This window comes from Chiloscyllium plagiosum, unplaced genomic scaffold (assembly GCF_037043375.1).
Source record: "Chiloscyllium plagiosum isolate Xiang-an unplaced genomic scaffold, Cpla_swu_hap1 HiC_scaffold_49, whole genome shotgun sequence".
Taxonomy (NCBI): Eukaryota; Metazoa; Chordata; class Chondrichthyes; order Orectolobiformes; family Hemiscylliidae; genus Chiloscyllium; species Chiloscyllium plagiosum.
Genome location: NW_028270187.1, coordinates 12,775,282 through 12,796,550, shown reverse-complemented (window position 1 = coordinate 12,796,550; position 21,269 = coordinate 12,775,282). Strand labels below are relative to the sequence as shown.

At 44.6% G+C, this 21,269-nt stretch overlaps 1 protein-coding gene and 1 long non-coding RNA gene across 2 annotated transcripts in view; one reads left to right on the top strand and one right to left on the bottom strand.

Annotated features, from left to right (window-relative positions):
* The window catches only part of LOC148135595 (uncharacterized), a 134,093-nt gene that overhangs the window by 95,209 nt on the left and 17,615 nt on the right, over positions 1 to 21,269 (top strand). The gene's annotated exons all lie outside the window — the stretch shown is intronic.
* Positions 3,106 to 5,112, bottom strand: LOC122545754 (histone H1-like). The gene has a single exon (XM_087984491.1). The coding sequence runs from the start codon at positions 5,076 to 5,078 to the stop codon at positions 4,401 to 4,403; it is 678 nt and encodes a 225-aa protein (XP_087840617.1). The 5' UTR covers positions 5,079 to 5,112; the 3' UTR covers positions 3,106 to 4,400.

Below are 21,269 nucleotides of genomic sequence, written 5' to 3'. Positions count from 1 at the left end.
TCCTAAACACACACTAACCCGCACACAGACACTCACACACATCCTTATAGACACACACACTCACACATGCATCCTCTCACAGACTCGGACCAACTCTACACTCATGCACACACAGGTACACTCTCTCTCTCATAGACACTCACAACTCCCCATCCCAAACACACATACACACTCCCACACTCACACATGCACTCCCTCACAGACTTAGACACTCCACACTCACATACACACACATAAACACTCTCTCTCACACTCACAACCCCCATCCCAGACAGACAGACACACGCACACACAAAGACCCACATGCACACATATACATATACGTTTGTGGGGTGAATTTGTACTTTTAGAGTTACATTGTACATTGCTCAAAAACTGCATGAATTCATGTAAAACTCTTATCTCACTTTTTAGATTAGAATCAGTCTAAACATTATGGCACAGACTGCGAACATGAGGGGCTAACACCTTCAACATATTGTCTGGCTAACACTAATTATTACAATTAATCTGAGAATATAGCTTTTAAAAAAATGTTTCATGATTTACACATGAAAGAAGTGAAACTATCATGGTATTTGAACAGATGAAAGACTCAACAAACAATCAAAGTATTTTTCAATGTCTAATTTCAGTTACATCACACTGTAAACGTTTGCTATAAATTCTTATAATTGTGTCCTCCACTACCATTTGATGAAGGAGCGGTGCTCCAAAAGCTAGTGTTTCCAATTAAGCCTGTTGGACTATAACCTGGTGACGTGTGATTTTTAACTTTGGCCACCCAGGTCAGTGCAATTAAGAATGGTATGGTGTGTTAGCTTTTATTTGTCAAGTGTGAGAAACAAAGCTCACTCACTTCAATAACTGCAGTCCGAGACGAAAATCTGAATCAGCAGTGTCCTTTATTTTACACTTGCAAGTGGGTGCAATGTCCACAAGGCAGGGACAAAAACACACCAAATTCAACAAACTCTCGAAATGTATATAATTTGGGTCCCTACATATTTTTTCTTATTTCATTGTTTCCCCCCCCCCCCACCACCATTTACATCATTCACTTCCCTAAGACTGATCCCACCACCCCTGCTTATCCGGCCTTGTCCGTGATAGAATGCTTAGCTCTGGCCTCATAAGGTCGTTTGACGTCATCCCACTGCAGGTCATCGTTCGGCATATTCTTTCCATCTGGGCCTCTCCGGAGGCCACTCTGACCTTTATGACCTCTTTAATTAGGGTTTGTTCCTGTGTCTCCATACAAGTGGGAAACAGATGTTTGTACAGGCGTATCTGGCCTAACTTCATCCCCTCACAACACCTTATTTATTTGCCCATAATATCTACCATTGTTTTGCAATCACGTTTCATGCTGGCATACAATTTTTAGCTAATACAAAAACAATTATATATTTCCTCCACATATTTTCCATTCTTGTTGACTCAGCTCTTGGCTAAAACAATTACACACTGATGTGAGTTCATTTACTTTGTATCAGAAATTATAATTGCAGAATTGCAGATCTGCAGAAGAAACATTAACTTACCTATATCCCACACAAGGGATTGAATTTTGGAGCCATGAGATCATGTTGCAGCTACACAAAACTCTGGTGCGACCGCATATGGTGTATTATAGGAGGGACGTGGAAACATTGCAAAAGTGCAGAGGAGATTTACCAAGATGTTGCCTGGTATGGAGGAAAGATTAGAGTGGTGTTGAATATGCACAGCAGGTCAGGCAGCATCTGAGAAGCAGGAAAATTGATGTTTCAGGCAAAAGCCCTTCATCAGGAATGAGGCAGGGAGCATCCAGTATGGAGAGATAAATGGGAGGAGGGTGGGACTGGGGAGAAGGTCGCTTAGAGTGAAATAGGTGGATGGAGGTGGAGATGGAGGTGGTAAGTCAGAGAGGAGGGTGGAGCGGATGGGTGGTTAGGAGAATTGGCAGGTAGGATAGGTCAAGAGGATGGTGCTGAGCTGATAGGTTAGAACTGGGGTAAGGTGGGGGGAGGGAAAATGAGTAAACTGGGAAGTCCACATTGATGCCCTGTGTTTGGAGTGTACCGAGGCAGAAGAGGAGGTGTTCTTCCTCCAGGCATCGAGTGGTGAGGAACGGCGAGGGAGGAGGCCCAGGACCTACATGTACTCGGCAGAGTGTGAGGGGGAGTGGAAATGTTCAGTCATGGGGCAGTGGGGTAGATTGGTGTGGGTGTCCCAGAGATGTTCCCTAAAGCTCTCTGCGAGTAGGCGTCCAGTCTCCCCAATGTAAAGGAGACCACATCGGGAGCAACAAATACAATAAATGACATTGGTGTATGTGTAGGTGAATCTTTGATGGATATGGAATGCTCCTTTGGGCCTTGGATGGAGGTGAGGGAGGAGGTGTGTGCACAGGTTTAGCAATTCCTGCACTGCCAGGAGGGGACGGTGGGTTGTAGGGGGGCGTGGACCTGACCAGGTAGTCATGGAGGGAACAGTCTTTTGAAAAGTGGATGGGGTGAGGAGGGAAATGTAAACCTGGTGGTGGGGTCCATTTGTAGGTGGATGCACTCCCGATGCGGTCTCCTTCACTTTCGGGAGACGGGACGCCTTCTTGCAGAGTGCATTAGGGAACATCTCGGGGATACCCACACCAATCAACCCCACCGTCCCATGGCCGAACATTTCAACTCCCTCTCCCACTCAACCAAGTACATGCAGGTCCTTGGCCCCCTCCACCACCACTACCTCACCCCCTAATGCCTGGAGGAAGAATGCCTCATTTTCCACCTCAGAACACTTCAACCACAGGGCATCAATGTGGACTTCAACAGTTTCCTCATTCCCCCTCCCCAACCTTATCGCAGTTCCAACCTGCCAGCTCAGCACCATCCTCATGACCTGTCCTTCCTGGCAATCTTCCTTCTCATCTATCCGCTCCACCCTCCTCTCCGACCTATCACCTTCATACCCACCTTCATCCACCTATTGCACCTTTAGCTATCTTCTACTCAGCCCCACCCCTCCCATTTATCTCTCCAGCCCGGGGGCTCCCTGCCTCATTCCTGATGAAGGGATTTTGCCCGAAACATCGATTTTCCTGCTTCTCGGATGCTGCCTGACCTGCTGTGCTTTTCCAGCGCCACTATAATCTTGACTCTGAACTCCAGCATCTGCAGTCCTCACTAGCGCCTTATGAGAAAAGGGCTGAGGGACCTGAGGCTGTTTTCGTTAGAGAGAAGAAGGTTAAGAGATGACTTAATAGAATCAGACAAGATGATCAGAGGATTTGATAAGATGTGATGTCTAGCAGGATGGAACATAGCTTAAAATTGAGGGGTGATAGATATAGGACAGATGTCCAGAGGTTGGTACGAGAGCAGTAAGGGCGTGGAACGTTCTGCCTGCGCCAGTACTAGACTCGCCAACCTTAAATGGCATTTAAATAGTCATTGGATAAGCATATGGATGATAATGGGACATTACAGAACACATACAAACACACAGGCTGCTGTTGTCAAAGCTGAGGCTGCTGCGATGCTGCCTGTTTCAGCATCGTCCCCCGAGAGCTGGCTTTGGATACAGCCCCATCCGTCAACCCACAGAGAAACAGCTCCGGAAGGTCCAGAAAAGGCAGGAAAAGAATTGTTGGCGGCTGTCAATTTCAAAAAGCCCGCCAATTTCACCCTCACAATTTCTGAGGTTGAATTAAACATTAAGAAGCAAAACACTATCCGTCTGCAACTAAGATAAAAGTTTATTCTTGATAGCAGTATCTTAAACTCTGCGGACCAGACGGGGGAATCACTGCCTGACCTGTCTGTGACAGGCAGGAGGAAAGCGAAGGGGTTATCACAGCCGAGCCAAACAACCGAACGTGTACACGCCGTGAGTCAATCTAAACAACCCCGCCGATTTAAACAGCTTACAAACTAATACAGTGTACACCAAGAAAGTCACAGAATCTCCTTTTTGTCGGTACATTTCTGTCTCACTCAGATTGTACTTAGCCCGAACACAAGGTGTAATTGCTGCCTGATCTGTCTGTAAGAGGCAGACCGAATGAACACGCCATGATAACATCCGCACGACCCCAGAATCCAAAACTGAACAAAGCATCATTCCTGGAAGGGTCAGTGAACTACAAATACGGCAACATGTCACATTGGTGTCCGGGCAGAAATACAAGGCGCGATGTGAAATAACCAGCTGGAGCTCAATAACCCCTCGCCGTTCTCAGTTCTGTGCTCTGTGGCAAGTGTGTGTATTGGAGTAATTCAGTCAGATTAACATCTTGAGTAGGTCTGCGCTCGGCGCCGGGACACGGAACATTTGATCCGGGCTCAGCTCTTTCCTGAGAGATGTGGGTGGCTCTGATAAGAGCCTTTGGGTTCAGACGGTTACATATTACACTGACGGGTTCATTTTTTTGCTGCTGTCTTGGTCACTTTCGCTTTGGGCTTGGCCTTGCTTTTAGCTGGTTTGCTGAGGGGTTTGGGGGCTTTAGGGCCCTTGGCCTTTTTCACCTTCTTCACGGGAGTCCGTTTCTTTGTCGCTGCTTTGCTCACCGCTTTCTTTGGCGGTGCCGTCTTCTTGCCGCTCGCTTTCTTGGCTGGGGACTTCTTGGTTGTCGCTCTCTTGGCTGGGGATTTCTTGGCTGTCGCCTTCTTGGTCTGGGATTTCTTTGCTGTCGCCTTCTTGGACGGTGATTTCTTCACGGCCGGTTTCTTGGCGGCTGATGCTCCCGCCTTCTTTCCCGCTTTTGCCTTGACTGGATTCTTAGGGAGTTTGAAGGAGCCGGAGACGCCCTGGCCCTTGACCAGAACAAGGGAGCCGTTCGCCAGGCACCTCCTGATACTCATCTTGATCTGTGCGTTTCGCTTTCCCACATCGATCCCGCTTCTCTCCAGCGCCTTCTTTATAGCGGACAGAGACGCCCCTCTGCGATCCTTGATATCCCCGACACCCTTCAGAATCAGCTCTCCCAACCCGGGACCGGGTGTTTTCTTCCTGGGAGCCGCCGCCTTCTTCTTGGGAGCCTTGGCTTTGGTGGGAGCGGCGGCTGGAGGAGCCGTTTCGGCGGCTGCACTGTCGCTCATGTTGAGAACTCTGCGCTGAATCTTTCTCTGGGACAGTCTGAACTCGGTCAGCAATGAAGCTACTGGGGGCGGCACTGAGCAACTTCAAGGCAGCGAGCGGACGGCGCAGGGACAACCTGCCGTCAGCTCCCTGCTCCTGCTGCCTCTCTGTGTTTCTCTAACGGCCTAAACTCTCCGATTCCTCTGAAATTCCGCATCTCCAGAGAGCCAGACTCGATCGCTCCTCACCCTGACACTGGAAGGTTTACGGCAGAAAAGTCTTCACTCGAATTGACGGCTCCGTTGTCGAGTTAAACGCATTTTGCTGCTGCACTAATCGCGCTTTCTGAGCTGAACGGTGACATTGTCGCTACTTTTAGACTGAAATCTTGAAATTAACAAATATATTGCCTTGAAATCTACCTTTGGGGTTTAGAAGGGGAGCAGGGCGATAACTTGAATTCAAAATATTTTTGAGTGACATAAGGTAAACTTGGAAATATCATAAATGTCAGTGTGGAAGGATAGAATTTCTCCTCCTTTCAGCTTTTGCTGCGTTGTCCAGGGAGTTACCTACAGTTTTTTTTTCTCCTTAGTAACTGTTACACTCATCAGTTCTACTGTTTACATCATCAAAGATGGCCAGTCGGTTTGTCAAGCTTAGAAGACAGAACAGTGTGCACTGGAACAGGCCCTTCATGTTCATGCTGACTCTAGCAGATCCTGAATACTGTTTTGTCAAATGCTTCACAATTGGAGCTTTCATTTTGATTTTTCCCTGCAGGCTGACTGGCCTATAGTTCCCAATTTTATACCTACCTCCCTTCTCCATTGGATTGCTTACACTATTTAGCACAATCTGTGTAAGTTATTGCAGAGCCGAGAGAACATGACGACCACTGCATCCACTATTGCTCAGCCCACTACATTAAATAGTCTGGGACGCAGATGATCAAGGTCTGGTGTTTCACAACCTTCAATCCAATCCATTGTCCCAACATCATTTCCCAAATAATACTGATCTGGTTCAGTTTTTTTTCTTCTCACTAAACTCCCCAACATTTCTACCGTGTTAGTTGTGATAATATTTGTGAACAGAGAACAACAATATGTTTGTGATTTTTGAGATTAGATTAGTTACAGTGTGGAAACAGGCCCTTCGGCCCAACAAGTCCACACCGACCCTCCGACAAGGAGCAACTCACCCAGACCCATTCCCCTACATTTACCCTTTCACCGAACACTACGGGCAATTTAGCATGGCCAATTCACCTAACGTGCACATTTTTGGAATGTGGGAGGAAACTCCACACAGACTCCTGAGGCAGGAATTGAACTCGGGTCTCTGGCGCTGTGAGGCAGCAGTGCCACCATGCCGCCAATGTTTTAATTCCCCATTTTGAACTCCCCTCTTTAATGTTGTAAGTGACATGTGGTCCTCTTTACCAACCTATTTAAGTTCACTTCCCTCTTTACACATGTATTGGTGTTTTAGCAGTTTTTTTAATGGTTTCTGCAACATTACTCTTTTCTTCATTTGTTCTTTGTTAGTTAAATCCCTTTTCGCTGTCATTTGCTGAATTTTGATCTGTTTGCAGCCTTCCTGTCTCGCTATATTTCTTCCCAAATTGTAGGCCTTTTCTTTGGACCAAAAACTATCTTGAATAGCCGTTTCAAGTTTCGCAACATCCTTTTTATAGGAGAGAGACCAGAATTGCACATAATATTCCAAAAGTGGCATAACCAATATTCTGTACACCCACAACATGTTCTCTTAAGTCACATACTCAAAGTTCTGACCAGTAAAGGAAAAGATATCAAATGCCTTCTTGATATCCTGACTATAACTCCATGTTCAAGGAACAATGAACCTGCATTCCAAAGTCTCTTTATTCAGCAACACGCCACAGGACTTAATACTGATTTGCCTTTCCAAATTGCAGCACCTCATTTTGATTTAAATTGAACTCAGTTTGCCACTGCTGAGTCCAGTGGCCCATCTGATTGAGATCCTGTTATATTCTGAGGTAGCCTTCTTTGCAGTCCACTACACCTCCAATTTTTGTGTAATGTGCAAACTTACTAACTAACTTACCTGCAACCTCACAACCAAATCATTCATAATAACGTGGAAGTGCTGGTGTTGGACTGGGGTGTGCAAAGTTAAAAATGACACAACACCAGGTTATACTCCAATAGGTTTATTTGGGAGTACAAGCATTCAGAGCATAGACACCTGACGGAGGAGCAGCACTCCAAAAGTTTGTACTTCCAAATAAAACTGTTGGACTATAACCTGGTGTTGTGTCATTTTTAAACTAAAATCATTTATATAAATGATAAGTAGCAGTAGACCCAACAGTGATCCTTGTAGCATATCACTTGTCACAGGCTTCCAGTCTGAAAAGCATCCCGCCACCACCAATCTCTGTCTTCTACTTTCGAAAAAGTTCTGTTTCCAATTGGCGAGTTCTCCCCGAATTCCATATGATCTAATCTTGCTAACCAATTTCCCATGTGGGACACAATCAAACCCCTTACCGAAGGCCATATAGATGACATCCACTCCTTTGGCCTCATCAGTCCTCGAGGAGAAAGTGAGGACTGCAGATGCTGGAGACCAGAGTTGAAAAATGTGGTGCTGGAAAAACACAGCAGGCCAGGCAGCATCTGAGGAGCAGGAGAATCGACGTTTCGGGCATAAACCCTTCTTCAGGAAGGGCTTTTTCCAGCACCACATTTTTCAACTCATCAGTCCTCTTCCTTACCAATTCAAAAAAACCCAGTCGAGTTAGTGATACATGACTTCCCACGCAGAAAGCCATGTTGCCTAATCCAATCAATCCTGGCCTTTCAAAAAGATGTAAATCCTGCCTCTCAGAATCCCCTCAACTGTTTGCCTACTGTTGATGTTACACTCACTGTTCAATAATTCCCTGGCTTTTCCTTACCACCTTTCTTAAATAGTGGCACTACGTTAGCCAACCTCCAGTCTTTTTACACTTCACCTGTGACTATCGATAATACAGGTATCTCAGCAAGAGGCCCAACAATCACTTCCCTAGCTTATCACCGTGTTCCAAGGTACACCCGATCAGGTGCTCGTACTTTAACCACCGTTTCTGTTTAAAAACATCCAGCAGCACCTCCTCTGTATTTTGGACATTTTTCAAGATGTCACCATTTGTTTCCCCACATTCTATATCTTACATTTCCTTCTCCTTGGTAAGCACTCGCTTAGTATCTCCCATATTTCCTGTTGTTCCACACATAGGCTGCTTTGCTAATCTTTGCTGGGCCCTAATGTTTCCCTGGTTATGCTTGTGTCCTTTATAAAATACATTTGAATTCTCCTTAACATTATTTGCCAAAGCTATCTTATGTCCATTGTTTGCCCTCCTGATTTCCTTTTTAAGTATATCACTAATACCTTTATACTCTTTGAAGGATTCACTCAATCTCGGCTGTATATACCTAACACATGTTTCCTTCTTATTCGGACTAAAATTTCAACTTCTTTTCTCATCCAGCATTTCCTACACCTACCAATCATGCCTTTCACTCTAACACGAACATTCTGTCTCTGGACCCTCCTTTTCTCATTTTTGAAGGCTTCCCATTTTCCAGCCATCCCTTTGCCTGTGTTGAAAGTTCTTGCATAATACTCTCAAAATTGGCCTTTGTCCATTTAGAAATTTAGCTTTTAGATCTGTTATATCCTTTTGCATAACAGTTTTAAAACTAATTGAATTATGGTTGCTGGCTCCAAACTGCTCCCCCACTGACACATCATTATATCCCAAGAGTAGATCAAGTTTTGCATCTTGTCTTGAAGATATTAGATTAGATTAGATTACAGTGTGGAAACAGGCCCTTCGGCCCAACAAGTCCACACCGCCCCGCCGAAGCGCAACCCACCCAGACCCCTACATTTACCCCTTACCTAACACTACGGGCAATTTATCATGGCCAATTCACCTGACCTGCACATCTTTGGACTGTGGGAGGAAACCGGAGCAGCCGGAGGGTGCCCACACAGACACGGGGAGAACGTGCAAACTCCACACAGTCAGTCGCCTGAGGCGGGAATTGACTCGGGTCTCTGGCGCTGTGAGGCAGCAGTGCTAACCACTGTGCCACCGTGCCGCCCATATATTCACATACTGAATCAGATTTCCTTTGTACACACTTAAGAAATTCCTCTCTGTCGAAACCATTAACAATATGGCATCCCCAATCTGTGTTTGCAATGTTAAAATCCCTCGCCATAACTACACCAGTATTCCTGCAGATCTAAGATCTCCTTACAACTTTGTTTCTCAATTTCCTGATGACTGTTGGGGTGTCTCCAGTCCAATCCCAATAAAGTGATCAAACCTTCTCTTATTTCTCATTACCACCCAAATAATTTCTATGGATGTAATCCCAGGAAAATCCTCCTTAAGTACAGCTGAAATGTTATCTCTTACCAAACACGTCACTCCCCATTTTTTCTTGCTGCCCCTTCCCCCATCCTTTGATTCCTGAAACATTATGCTGCAGTTGTGTCATTCCCGAAAAATGTCTCTGTAATTGCTATGATATCCCAATACCAATTCCATTTTCCTACCCATTTCCTGAGTTCATCCTCCTTCCCTGTCAGGCCTCTTGCATAGAAGTAAATGCAGTTTAATTTATGAATCCTACCTCATTCTCTGCTATTTCCTGCATGCCCTGACTGTTTGACTTGCCAACTATACCAGTGTCAGATTGATCTCTTTCCTCACTATATCCTTGATTCCTGCCCCACAACTTACTAGTTTAACATCTCCCCAGTAGCTCAAGGAAATATCCCTGCCAGTATATTAGATCCCTTCCAATTCAGGTGCAATCCATCCTTTTTTATACAAGTCACATCTTCTTCCGAAGAGATTCCAATGATCCAAAAACGTGAACCCTTTTCCCATGCACCAGCTCCTCAGTTGGGCATTCCCTTACTCTATCATCCTATTCCTACCATCACTTACTCGGAGCAGTGGGGGTAATCTAGATATTACTACCGGAGAGGACCTCCTTTCCAAATTCTTGCCTCTCTTCCTTATTCTTCCTTCGGAATCCCATCCTTTCCCCTTCCTATGTAGTTAGTTCCAGTGTTTACTCCGGCTGGTCCCTCTTGCTTTTGTGAGTATCGTGCACTCTCTCCAAGATATCCTTGGTCCTGTCACCAGGGAGGCTATACACTATTCCGATTTCTCGCTGTCGGCTGGAGAGACATCTGTCGAGGCCGCTGACAAAGAGATTCGAGTTTTGTAATTTGTAAAAGGAGGACCTTCCAAAACGATAAAGACAGCTGATGTCAGGGAACACCGCCTTGATGTCGGACAAGTTCTCCTCTAAGGCACTCACCATGCTGACTTGGAAATAAAACCGCTTCCTTTCACTGTCACTGGATCAAGACCCTGGAACTCCGTGTTCATGGCATTGTTGGCAGCACAGGGACAACAGCTGTTCCAGAAGGTTGCTCACCACCGCCTTCTCAAAGGGATGGAGAATAAATGCTAGGCTCAGCCAGCGACATCCACGTTCCAGGAGTGAATAAACAAAATAAGCTGGGGTCTCTCGTTATGGCATACAATACATCACAAGGTTTCTGTCTGCAGCATACATGCCACTAAAATCTGTCATCCACTACAAACCAAATCGAGTCCCAGAGATATTATTGCACACCTGATCTGACTTTTGCACGGGCCTCCTGAGCCAGAAATAAGCACTGATACTGTGATACACGACTCTCTCCATCAGTTATTTTCTGCCTTCGTAAGAATGTTCCACTTATTCCATCTCTCTGTATGTTACTTTGGGCAAGGAGTTAATATTTGTGGACGAGGGGTCAGTAGGATTAAATACCACAGTTAACATTCGATCAGACATGATGTTATCGAATCGGGGAGCACAGGGGATAGGCCGAGTGGCCGCCAGTTTCCCCGCTCCCTGATCAGATTGTCATGGTTTGGAGACACATACATACAGATACGCATACACACAGACGCACACACAGACACCCACACACACCCTGACAGACACACACACTCCCACGTGCACCCCCTCACAGATTTAAGACACTCTGCACCCACTACACACACACATACACTTTCTCACACTCACAACCCCCAACCCAGACAGACACACACACACAGATAAAGACCCACATGCACACACATATTTTGTGGGGTGAATTTGTACTTTCAGGGTCACATTGTACTTTGCTCAAAAACTGCATGCATTCATGGAAACCTCAGTTATCTCACTTTTTAGATTAAAATCAATCTAAACATCATGGCATAGACAGAGAACAGAGGGGGCTAGCATCTTCAACATATTGTCTAGCTATCATATTGTTAACAGCTAACCCGAGAATGTAACATATTTTAAAAAAAAGGTTTTGTGATTTTCACATGAAAGAAGTGAAACTATTAAGGTATTCTCACAGATGAAAGGCTTAACAGACAATCAATTTTCCATGTATAATTTCAGTTACATCACACTGTAAATTTTTGCTATAAATTCTGTATGTTAGGATTGAGCCCTCCACTACTATCTGATGAAGGGGCGTCGCTCCAAAAACTAGTGTGCTTCCAATTCAACCTGTTGGACTATAACCTGGTGTTGTGTGATTTTTAACTTTGATCAGATTGTGAGAGAGCCGGAGGGAGGAGTTATTAACATGACCCGGGAATGAGCTCCATTGGAGCTTCATAAAGGGACAATGTCCCAGCTTGAAACCTTCTCTGCCCTTTCCCCCACAGTCCCGGTTCCTTTGCTCAAACTGGGAAAAAGGGAATTGGGGAAATAGCCAATTGACGTTTGTTTCTGGGAAATCTTTGGGAATAGTTGCGCATGTGCGATGCTCCCCTTCCTCCAAAGCTGACTGTTCCTGCCGAGAGGAGCGCATGCGTGAGGCCCTCCCCCGGCTCTGCCATTGAGGAGCATTTACTCAGTGAGTGCAAGAGGTTTGTTTGAAACAGACCGCAATGGAGAGATCAGCGCCCAGGGAAGCGAGGGAACAGCAGGCTCCTTCCAGCAGCACATCGGGATGGGAGCCTGGGACACAGAGGGGGCTCCGAGACCGGGATTGATTCGGGGTGAGTTCAGGGAGAACCGGGGGCTGTATGTAAGGGCTGAAAATGTGTTGCTGGAAAAGCGCCGCAAGTCAGGCAGCATCCAAGGAACAGGAGAATCGGCCTTATCGGGCATGAGCCCTTCCTCAGGAATGAGGAAACTGCCAAGCAGGATAAGATAAAAGGTAGGGAGGAGGGACTTGGGGGAGGGGCGTTGGAAATGCGGTGGAAGGGGAGGGGGCGAAATTGTGGTCTTTGAAGAAGGAGGCCATCTGGGTTGTTCGGTATTGGAACTGGTCCTCCTGGGGCAGATGCGGCCTGGCGATCGTGGAGGCGGTTGTCTGGGCGGCGATCGCAGAGGCTGCATGGTCGGTGTGACCCATGACGTCACTTCCACCCTACCGTGATTTCCCCCCAGACGTGATCAACGATGCTCTCCACCATATCTCCTCCACTTCCCGCTCCTCCGCCCTTGAGCTCTGCCCCTCCATTCGCCACCAGGACAGAACCCCACTGGTCCTCACCTACCACCCCACCAACCTCCATATACATCGTATCATCCGTTGTCATTTCTGCCACCTCCAAACGGACCCCACCACCAGGGATATATTTCCCTCCCCTCCCCTATCAGCGTTCTGAAAAGACCACTCCCTCCATGACTCCCTCATCAGGTCCACACCCCTCAACAACTCAACCTCCACTCCCGGCATCTTCCCCTGCAACCACAAGAAATGCAAAACTTGCGCCCACACCTCCCCCCACAGAGTGACAGGGACAGATTGATAACTGCATTCACTCACATATTTGCACAGATTATATGGATTGATAATTACAGTTTGATAATTACACTCATATTCACAGAGCAGCATTTAACAGGTACATGTTGATAATTGTCCTCACACATTCACTGAGCAGGAACTGACAGCTATGGATAGATAAGGAAACTTTCATATCCAGACACACACTTGCATTAGATTATCCCATCCCATTCGTAGAGGAGTTGGTTAGTATCTGGTTTTCAGTGAATTGGTACAGATGTTTTTGATATAATCACCAAAGAGCAGCTCAAACCGAGAATAGAATTAGCCCTATGGTCCTGTTGGACTTGCTGTCTTAAAGGAAAAGCAGCCTAATGATTATTAAATTATTCCATTGACTTAATGTTGATTTATAGACAATGTCTCTTCTGTCTTCCTCCAGACAATTACTTGAAGGACCAAGACAGTGTAATATGTCCTCAGTACAAAACCAAGTTTGATCAGTTCCTTCTAACAAACAGCAGGTATGTTACTGCTGTCAGACTGAAGAACATCCTTTCCACAGTCACAGAGCAGATTGAATTAAACACACATTGACTCAATTTCCAGGGAAAACTTTTCAAATCAACAGTCAAATATCACGGAGGAATTACAATTCTTCTTCTCCCTCACCATTCTTTATGTACATTACCCCATTTGCCAATAATTGTTATAATTCACAGCCATAGAATTATAAAGATGTACACCACAGAAGCAGACCATTTGGTTTGACCCATCCATGCCAACCAGTTATCCAAAACTAATCTTGTCCCATTGGCAGCACTAGTGCCATTTGCTAGCTCTTGGCCCGTATCCCGCTAAGCCGTTCCTATTCATGTAAATGTCCAGATGCCTTTCAAATGTTGGAAGTGTTCCAAACTCCACCACTTCCTCTAGCAACTCATTCCACACACACACCGCCTTCTGCGTGAAATGGCTGCCCCTTAGGTCTCTTTTAAATCTTTCCGCTCTCACCTGAAACCTATGCCCTCTAGTTCTGGACTCCCCCACCTTATCTGTTTCACCTATCCATGACCCTCCTGATTTTATAAAGGTCAGAATTTTATAAAGGTTCTATAAGGTCACCCCTCAGCCTCCAACACTCCAGGGAAAACAGGCCCAGCCTCTTCAGCTTGTCCCTTTCGCTCATATACTCCAACCCTGGTAACAAGCTTGTAAATCTTTTTTGAATGTTTCATGTTTCACAACATCCTTCCGATAGGAAGGAGACCAGAATTGCACACAATATTCCAAAAGCGGCCGAACCAATTTCCTGTATAGCCGCAACATGACGTCCGAACCCCTATATTCTATGTTCGGACCAATAAAGAACAGCATACTAAATGCCTTCTGCATTATCCTATCGACCAGCGATTCTACTTTCAAGGAACTATGAACCTGCACTCCATGGTCTTTTTGGTCAGCAATACTCCCCAGGACCTTACCATTTAGTGTATAACTCCTGCCTTGATTTGCCTTTCCAAAATGCAGCACCTCAAATTTATCTGAATTAAACTCCATCTGCCACTGCTCTGCCCAGTGGCCCATCTGATCATGAAGGTGTTGTACTCTGTGGGAACCTTCTTTGCTGTCCACTACTATGTGAATTTTGGTGCCATCTGCAAACCTTTTATGTTCACATTCAAATCATTCATATTAGTGATGAAAAGCAGTGAACCCAGCACTGATCCTTGTGGCACACCACTGATCACAGGTCTCCAGTCTGAAAGGTAACCCTCCTCCAACACCCTCTGTCTTCCTTGTTCAAGTCAATTCTGTGTCCAAGTTGCTAGTTCTCCCTGATTTTCATGTGATCTAAACTTGCTAATCAGTCTACAATGTGGAAACTTGTTAAACGTCTTACTGAAGTCCACAGAGATCACGTCTACCACTCTACTCTCATCAATCATAGCGTCAAAGAGATGTACAGCACGAAAACAGACCCTTCGGTCTAACCTGTCTATGCCGACCAGCTATCCCAACCCAATCTAGTCCCATGTGCCAGCATCCAATCCATATCCCTCCAAACCCTTCCTATTCATATATGAATTCAAATGCTTTTTAAAAGTTGCAATTGTACTCGCCCCCACCACTTCCTCTGGCATTTCATTCCATGCACCTACCACCCTCTGCATGAAAACCTTGCCATTTAGGTCTCTTTTATATCATTTCCATCTCACCCTAAACCTGTGCCCTCTTGCTCTGGACTCCCCCATCCCAGGGAACATATCTTGTATATTTCTCCTATCCATGCCCCTCGTGGTTTTATAAACATCTATAAGGTCACTTGTCAGACTCCGATGCTCCAGGGAAAACTGCCCCAGCCTATTCAACTTCTCCTTCTAGCTCAAATTCTCCAATCCTGGCAACATCCTTGTAAATCTTTTCTGAACAGCATCCTTCTGGTAGGAAGGAGACCAGAACTGTACGCAACATTCCAAAAGTGGCTGAAACAATGTCCTGTAGAGCTGCAAAATGTACTCAATACTCTGACCAATAAAGGAAAGCATACCAAATGCCTGCTTCACTATCCTATCTACCTGCAACTTCAATTTCAAGGAACTATGCATCTGCACTCCAAGGTCTCTTTGTTCAGCAACACTCCCGAGGACTTTACCACGAAGTGTATAAGTCCTGCTAAGATCTGTTTACCCAAAATGCAGCACTTCGCATTTATCTGAATTAAACTCCATCTGCTACTTCTCAGCCCATTGGCCCATCTGATCAAGATTCCATTGTAATCTGAGGTAACCCTCTTTGCTGTCCACTACACTTCCAATTTTGGTGTCACCTGCAAACTTGCTAACTGTACTTCCTATGCTCACATCCAAATCATTTATATAAACAATGAAATGTAGTGAACCCAGCACCAATCCTTATAGCACTCCACTGGTCACAGTCCTCCAGTCTGAAAAATAACCCTCCACGACCACCCTCTGTCTTCTGCCTTTTGAGCCAGTTCTGTATCCAAATGGCGAGTTCTCCCTGTATTCCATGAGATCTAACCTTGCTAACCAGTCTCTCCATGGGGAAATTCTCATTGTTACTTCTTCAGAAAACTCAACTGAGTTTCCCACGTACAAAACCATGTTCACTGTCCCGAATCAGTCCTTGCCTTTCAACTTGCGTATACATTCTGTCCCTCAGGATTCCCTCCAACATCTTGCTCAACACCGATGGCAGGCTTACCAGCCTAAAGTTACCTGGCTTTTCCTTACCGCCTTTCTCAAATAGTAGCACCACGTTAGCCAACCTCTAGTCTTCCAACACCTCATCTGTGACTATCCTGCTAAAAATATCCCAGCAAGGGACACAGAAATCACTTCGGTAACTTCCCACAGAGTTCTAGGATATGCCTGATCAGGTCTTAGGGATTTATCCACCTTTGTGCATTTCAAGATGTCCAGTACTATTTCCTCTGTAATATGGACATCTTTCAAGATGTTACCATCTATTTCCCCACATTCTATATCTTCCACGTCCTTCCTTCTCCACAGTAAACAGTGATGCAAAATACTCTTTTTGTATCTCCCCATCTTCTGTGCTTCCACACAAAAGCCACCTTGCTGATCTTTGAGGGGCGATAATCTCTCCCTAGTTACCCTTTTGTCCTTAATGTAGTTATAAAATCCCTTGGCATTTTCCTTAACCCTGTTTGCCAAAGTTATCTCATGTCCCCTTTTTGCCCTCCTGATTTCCCTCTAAGTATACTCCTCCTGCCTTTTCCTCTTTTAAGGATTCACTTGATCTCTGCTGTCTATACTTGACATATGTTTCCTTCTTTCTCTGGACCGAAACCTCAATTTCTCTGTCATCCAGCATTCTGTACACTTTCCAGACTTGCTGTTCACCCTAACAGGAACAGACTGTCTCTGGACTCTTGTTATCTCATTTTTAAAGGTTTCCCATTTTCCAGCTGTTCCTTTACCTGCGAGCATCTGCTGCCAATCAAAGTTTGAAAGTTTTTCCTAATATTGTCAAGCCCAGTGATATTTATACCATTTTTCAGGATTCTTATCTGAAATAGATGCCCAGCAAAGGCATTAAATCTACATTTAATATGACATTTTTAAAGTTAACATCAAGATGGAAAAGAAAATCAGACCGTAACATCATTTCAAAAACCATATATAACACAGATGTTAAATACAGAGATAGAAGGAAACCAGACAAAAGTCACCAATTTACAGGATGAAGCAGTGTTATTAAGTTTATTAGTGTTTGGGCAGGACAGAGTTAACCCTTTAATGAATAGTTGTCATATATAGTCACATGACAATTAAATAATGTGAATGCCAAACACCCATTCTGTGCCAAAGCCTGACAAATAAAACTGCAGATGCTAGAGGCTGCAAACAAAAGGAGAAAGTGCTGGAAAAAAAACTCAGCATGTCTGACAGCATGTGTAGAGAGAATGCAGAGTTAATGTTTTGGGGCCAGTAACTGATATTTAGAACTGAGTTTCTCCAGAAATTTCTGTTTTTATTCCTGAAAATAGAGAATAATTACTGTAGGCACACACACGCAGACACAGACATAGCAACTGACTAATTGAGCATTAGTTCAAAATACAAACATCATAACTGCAGAGCAGGATTCACAGTTATGGAGTTCTATATACACTGCAGACATCAGAAAATGATAAAATCGAAATGAAGAATCACTTTCACATGGAGTCAATGTGGTCTGCAGCAGTCAGAGACATCCAGCTAACAATTCTACTCCCACTCAGACAGCATTCCATTTCCATCAATGTATCATGGTGGCAGAGGAGCTGCCATCCCCACCTTTAGCACAACGTCATTCTCCATTTCTCCAACTTGCAGGAACAGATTTTCTATGACTCTAATCTTCATCAAAAAGGCTTCTTGCGCCATTGTTGCAAATTAGCTTTCATCTTCTCCAAATAGCCTTCATCTTCTCCAAATAGCCCTGCATTCCTATGAAGTCTGATATAAAACACAAGAAAACTCAATACCATTCTCTCAAATACACAATGCGATCACATAATCGTAATTTGAAACAAGAGTAGAAAAGATTTAGTGAGATAATAGAACTTAGAACATGACAGTGCAGTATACTATTCCATTTCCATCCATATGTTTATCCAATGACCATTTAAAAGCCCTTAAAGTTGGCAAGTCTACTACAGTTGCAGGCAGAATATTCCACCCCTCAATTACACTGAGTAAAGAAAAGAGCTGTTCAAGAAAGTCGGATTGCACCTAAATTGGAAGGGGGCTAATATACTGGCAGGTAGATTTGCTAGAACTGCTCTGGAGGATTTAAACTAGTAAGGTGGGGGTGGGACCCAGGGAGATGGTGAGGAAAGAGATCAATCTGAAACTGGTACAGTTGAGAACAAAGGCCAGTCAAACAGTTAAGGCAGGCAGGGACAAAGCCGAGAACAAGGCAGGACTGATATATTAAACTGCATTCTTTTCAATGCAAGAGGCCTAACAGGGAAGGCAGATGAAGTCAGGGCATTGTTAGGAACATAGGACTGCGATATCATAGCAATTACAGAAACATGGCTCAGAGGTGGACAGGACTGGCAGCTTAATATTCCAGGATATAAATGCTACAGGACAGAAAGGGAAGCAAGAGAGGAAGGGGAGTGGCATTTTTGATAAGGAATAGCATTGCAATATCCTTCAGCACTGTCCACAACTCCACCAACCTCCGTGTCATCTGCAAATTTACTAACCCATCCTTCTACACCCTCACCAGGTCATTTATAAAAATGATAAACAGCAGTGGATCCAAAACAGATCCTTGTGGTACACCACTAATAACTGAACTCCAGGATGAATATTTCCCATCAATCACCACCCTGTGTCTTCTTTGAGCTAGCCAATTTCTGAACCAAACCCCTCAATCACCCTCAATCCCATGCCTCCATATTTTGTGCAGGAGCCTACCATTGGAAAAATTACTGAAAACACCTTATCTAATAATTTACTGAAATCCATATACACCGCATCAACTGCTTTCCCCTCATCCACCTATTTGGTCACCTTCTCAAAGAACTCAATAAGATTTGTGAGGCACGACCTACCCTTCTCAAAACCATATTGACTGTTCTTAATCGCCTTATTCCTATCGAGATGATTATAAATCCTGTCTCTTCTAACCTTTTCCAACACTTTATCCACAATCAAAGTAAGGCTCACTGGTCTATAATTACCAGGATCTCTACTCCCCCCCCCTTGAACAAGGGGACAACATTTGTTACCTTCCAATCTTCTGGCACTATTCTTGGAGACAATGATGACCTAATGATCAAAGACAAAGGCTCTGCAATCTCCTCCCTGGCTCCCCAGAGAATCCTAGGATAAATCACATCTAGCCCAGGAGATTATCTATATTTACATTTTCCAGAATTGCTAACACCTCCTCCTTGTGAACCCATATCCTATCTAGTCTAGTAGCCTGTATCTCAGTATTATCCTCGACAACATTGTCTTTTTCCAGTTTTATGGTTTTTCTTGATCCTTTCTGCCAAAGATTTCTATTGTCCCCTCTTGACTCTTCTTAATTCTGTCTTTAGATCTTTCCTGGCTAGCTTGTAACTCTCAAGCGCCTTAACTGCTGCTTCACATCTCATCCTAACATAAGCCGCACCCTTCCTCTTGACAAGAGATCAATTTTCTTAGTAAACCATGGCTCTCTCAGTCACCCACTTCCTCCCTGCCTGACAGGTATATGCCAATCAAGGACACGCCTAACATTATGGGCAATCTAGCATGGCCAATTCACCGGACCTTTAGACTGTGGGAGGAAACCGGAGCAAATGCATGCAAACACAGGGAGAATGTGCAAACTCCAAACAGACAGTCGCCCGAGGCTGGAATCGATCCTGGGACTCTGGTTCTGTGAGGCAGCAGTGGTAACCATTGAGCCACCATGCCACCCCTTCAACTTTACTTCAACAGTCTTCAAATAATTATATCACTGTGCACTGAAAAAATAAACAAATTATGACCTTGATCAGGTGGGTCAGTGGGCCAAGTTGTGACAGATGCAGTTTGTTTTAGATACATATGAGGTGTTAGTTTTTGGTAAGACAAACCAGGGCAGGACTTATACACTTAATGGCGGGGCCTTGGCGAGTGTTGCTGAACAAAGAGACCTCTGGGTGCAGCTGCATATTTCCTTGATGTAAAATCACAGGTAGACAGGGCAGTGATGAAGGCATTTGGCATGCTTGCCTTCATTGGTCAGAACACAGAGTGTAGGAGTTGGGATGTCATCTGGTAGCTGTACAGGTGATGCCATTAGTGATGCCATTTTTAGGAGATTGTGTACAATGCTCATCACCCTTCTCCAGGAAGGATGTTGTTAAACTTGAGATGGTGCGGAAAAGATTTACAAGCATGTTATAGCGATATAAAGTCATACAGCATAGAAACAGATCCTTCAGCGCACCATGTTCAAAATGTCCAACAAACAGCAAACTGCATTCATCCCATTTACCTGCACTTGGCCCATAGCTGACTATGTCCTGGTTTCTTAAGGGCATATCCTGATGCTTCTTTCTATGTTCTGAGAGTATTCCACCATGCACTCAGGCAGCATGATCCAAACTTTACCCACCCTCCAGATCAAAATATTTTTCTCAGATATCCCCTAAACTGCTTTCCCTGCACCTTCAACTTCTATTCTCTGGTCTCAGACACATCTGCCATGGGGAAAACGATTCTCACAATCTACTCTGTCTGCATCTTTCACAATTTAGTATATCTCAATCAGATCCTTCCTCAACCACCTCTGCTCAGAGGAAACCAAACCCAGCTCATACAGTCGCCCCTTTTGACGGAGACTTTCCATCCTCTCCAGCCAATCCCATCCTTCTAATTGTGTGGCAATCAGAACTGCACACAGTATTTGATCTGTTTTATAAAGTTGGAATAAGACTTCCTTGCTCTTATATTCAACAGATCAGGTACTGAAAGAACGTATTCTGTATGCCTTCTTCAGCAGCCTGTCTGCCTGTACTGACACCTTCTGTGGGGTTGGGTATGTTTTGGTGCCAATCATTTGGCCCCACCGTTTTGGCTCTAAACTGTTTTGATGCTCATTACTTTGGCGCTAAGCTGTTTTGGCATCAATTCAGAATAAAAAAAAAAGTCTTGTTTGGTGAAAGAAGAGGGGATGACTAACGACCCAATGTAATTTTCTCAACTAGCAAGAGTTGATAGTCAAAGCTGTAATGACCCGCTGTAGATTCAAATCTCGTTTTGTAATCATTTTCTCATTTAACAATTGTTAATAGCCATCTACTGCCTTGATGATACTTAAGCCCTTCTGTCTTCACA